The following is a 4,022-nucleotide window of genomic DNA, read 5'->3' as shown; positions in this document are numbered from 1 at the left end:
ATAAGCACTAAAATACACTTTTAGATATATAAAAAATCTTTGCTATTAGATAATACTTAATATCTTAAACTTTTTTTTTTTTTTTGGTCACGTTCTTAAGTGAGAAACACATGAAATGAAAAGATAATCGTACATTAGCGTTTTCACAGTAGGTGACAAGTCAATTGAAAATAGGTCCCTTTGAGACAAACAGAGTGGGTCTACTATTTAATTACTTATCATAACAACATTAATTTGATTTAATCTACTCTTAATATGAACAGAAAATGCATTGATTTTCTTTCTTCTTCTTTTTTTTTTTCTTCAGAATAATAGTGATTTTGACAACGTTATTATTATTATTTTTTAAATAATATAAGTACAGAATCTTAAACTTTTAGTGATTTAGAAATAAAATTAAATAATTCCCTATACTATCAAAGTGTCAAATGTTCTGCAATAATATTCAGGAGGGAAAGACTTAACCCAACCCTGAGTTTTTGATTCACTATGTCAAGGTCTTAGACTTTCAAATACTAAGAAAAACCCCCCTCAAACAACCAACCATTAATTAAACCATAATATTTTTACCCAAGGAGGAGTAAATAAAGAGTGAAATATCCATTCTACGCTTATATGGGTTGACATCTATTAGAGCATGAGGCCTATCTTAATAGTTTATTAAACAGCAGAATGTGGATAGCATACCCAAATCCCAGGGGCCAAATTATCTCCAATATTATGTTGTGAATCTGAGGTTTAACTTTAAAGTGAAGTCAACCTCCAGGAAGCAACAGAAAAGGCTTATGACTAGTCATTTTTTAATTAATTTTTCCTCCGCAACATTAAAACCTCTATTTATTAGTGTGACCTTAAACCCCAACCGACCACTTTTCTCAGTATAAAAACCTTTTTAATTAACTTGTAATTTAATTAATTAATTAATCAAACTTAAACTTTAATATCTCAGTCAAATACTCGCCAAACATGCATTCCTTATTATTTTATTTATTTATTTTTCTTTTCTTTTCATTTCATTTCACAAATAACATCAACTCTTTTTCCTTCCACAATATAATTAACCGACCACTTTGTTTGTACATTTAAATCTTCCAATTTTTTTCTTTTATTTTAAATTCAGAGTCAAATACTCGCCAAACATGCATGGAGAAACTCAAATTCTTCCTCTTTCATTCATTATATAAGCCTCTTCTTTGTCTCAGTTTCTCTTCATCATAGCTCAAACTGAACTCCTCTCTCTCTCTCTCTCTCTCTCTCTCTCTTCTTTTCCGTGCTCCCCAAATGGCTTCCAAAATTTTGATGCCAAACCCAGTTATGAACAGTCAAGTTACGGCATTATCTTCAGTTGAGCTTTTTCCCAAGACTTCTCACTCTTTTGGGCAAGTTTGTTTTCCTAAAAAGCGTGAGTTAAACTCTCAATTACAATCTCGGAGATCAGTAATTGCTTCCGGTATTGCATCGCCGGCTGCAAATAAGGCGATTAAAGCGGCGAAAACCAGTTCAATTTTGGCTCATTTTTGGAGGGAGATTCAAGGTTTTAACAACTGGGAAAATCTCGTTGAGCCCTTGCACCCTCTTCTTCGTCAAGAAATTATACGCTATGGCGAGTTTGTTACCGCCTGTTACAAGGCTTTTGACCTCGACGCCAACTCGAAACGATACTTGAACTGCAAGTATGGGAAAAAGAACATGTTCAGAGAAATTGGAATGGAGAATTCAGGCTATGAAGTCACTAAGTACATTTATGCAACTCCAGATATCAACATCCCCATCCAAAATGGCGCTTCCTGCGGACGTTGGGTCGGATACGTTGCCGTTTCTTCTGATGATTCTGTTAAAAGGCTTGGTAGAAGAGATATTGTCATTACATTTCGAGGCACAGTGACAAACCCTGAATGGGTCGCTAATTTCATGAGCTCATTGACGCCGGCGAGGCTCGACCCTCACAATCCGAGACCGGACATGAAGGTCGAGTCCGGTTTTTTGAGCTTGTACACTTCAGATGAAAACGATAAGTTCGGTTTAGGAAGTTGTCGTGAGCAACTTTTATCTGAAGTATCGCGCCTTTTGAACAAATACAAAGGCGAGGAATTGAGCATAACGTTGGCCGGTCACAGTATGGGGAGTTCATTAGCCCTACTTCTCGCGTATGATATAGCAGAATTGGGTTTAAATTCAAACAGTGATAATCATTCAGAGATTCCAATAACGGTTTTCTCATACGGAGGGCCGAGGGTGGGAAACGCAGAATTCAAACAACGGTGCGAGGAGTTGGGAGTGAAAGTGTTGCGAATTGTGAATAGTAATGATCCAATTACAAAGCTTCCCGGGGTTGTTTTCAATGAAAATTTTAGGGTTTTGGGAGGGACGAGATATGAATTTCCATGGAGCTGTTCGTGCTATGCACACGTGGGTGTCGAACTCGTTCTTGACTTCTTCAACATGCAAAATCCTTCATGTGTACACGATTTGGAGACATATATCAGCTTACTTAAATGCCCAAATCCAGTGGAAATTCAAAGGGAAGGTGTGGATTTTTTTAATAAAGCGAGAGAGTTGCTCTTGACTGCGCAAAATTTTAACATGTTTCCATGGAAAATTGCCGCGGATAACATGGTGAGTTTATTAGTTCCATCACAAAGGACATAAAAGTTTCTGAAAATTAAGTACAAATTTGTAATTAGGTAGATGAAGATGAAGATGATCATGAGCTTCTTGGCCTTGTAATTTTTTTCTGAAGTTAGAGAAGCTTATTGTGAAATTAATTGTACATTAGGAGGGATGGATATCGATTTTTGTGAGCCTGTGAAATGAATTCACAAGCTTGTTATAGCTATTGAAGCTTTAAAATGATTTTGTTGTAACTAATATTGAACATATATAGGAAAATTTTCTTCTCCTATACTTTTTCTCCCTTTTCATGCATAGAATTATGGTATTTTTCTTCAAATTTTATGTGTTTCCTTTTAGGGAATGAGTAGGTATATGACTTTTGGAAAACTTATGAAATAAATATTGTTATTACAAAAATTCGCAACAATTAGAGATACTCAATTAACCTTGACGGAAGTGAGTAAGATATGAACGTGATTATAAATAACCAACAAGAAATCGAAATGAAAATAGAAAACAAAGATAGAGAATAGTTTTTAAAGTTGTTTGGCGTGTTAAGTCAAATCTGCGTCCACTGTTTTTTTATTACTTTCTGCCTTACAAAGTAAATAAGCTCTCTCTCTCTCTCTCTCTCTCTCTCTCTAATTTTTTTAACCCCTTTACAATGATTTTGAGGGAGTTTATATAGTGTGTAAATGGTAACAATTACAAGAGGGGTTCTCGAGATAAAGACTTAATTTTGGGAAGTTAATCTCATAATCTTTGATGTGGTTATCATGCTGATATTATAGGGAATCAATCCCGTGATCTTCTCCTTGATTTTAGGAGATAATGTCTGTCTAAGGAGATAAAACTCATTCACGGTTTGGAGGATAACTGTTAAATAGCTCATTTTACTTCTGAACCCATCTCGTTTATATCTGATCATCGTCTCATAAACTGCTTTGAGCTATTTACACATTCTTGCACAACAAATATGAAGGAGAATTTATGCATAATGTCATGATAACTGAACAAATTGTTGAGCTTTCTGATAATGTAGATGACGAATCGATATGGATACTAGTATATATGGTTGATACCTTAGAGGTAACCAATTTTATGTCAACTCTTCGATTAATGTACTTGACTTAAATTAATTGGGAGAAAAATAAATATAAATGACAATTGTAAAAATTAATTAGCAATATGAACGCAAGAGTTCGAACACAAGGGACGGATATCAATTATGGAAAGAGAATTTAAACCTCTCCAAGCCATTTTCAACTTAAAGAGTACTAGTTAATTTTGAAGTTGTACAATTATAATTAGCAATAAAAAGTCTTCATTAAATATCATGTTCATAACTTCGTTGACAGAAATTTTGTACAGCTTGCACATATTCCATTTAAATTATTTTTGTTTTAACT

General features: G+C 34.3%; 1 protein-coding gene across 1 annotated transcript; it reads left to right on the top strand.

Annotated features, from left to right (window-relative positions):
- Window positions 1-1,230: 1,230 nt before the first annotated feature.
- Window positions 1,231-2,879, top strand: LOC116128894 (galactolipase DONGLE, chloroplastic-like). The gene has a single exon (XM_031414661.1). It carries the CDS (start codon window positions 1,282-1,284, stop codon window positions 2,647-2,649), a length of 1,368 nt encoding a protein of 455 aa, XP_031270521.1. The 5' UTR covers window positions 1,231-1,281; the 3' UTR covers window positions 2,650-2,879.
- The last annotated feature ends 1,143 nt before the right edge of the window (window positions 2,880-4,022 follow it).

The sequence above is a fragment of the Pistacia vera genome, unplaced genomic scaffold (assembly GCF_008641045.1).
Source record: "Pistacia vera cultivar Batoury unplaced genomic scaffold, PisVer_v2 Contig204, whole genome shotgun sequence".
Classification (NCBI taxonomy): Eukaryota; Viridiplantae; Streptophyta; class Magnoliopsida; order Sapindales; family Anacardiaceae; genus Pistacia; species Pistacia vera.
Note: the sequence above shows the minus strand (reverse complement) of the source record. Positions and strands in the feature narration are given on the sequence as shown.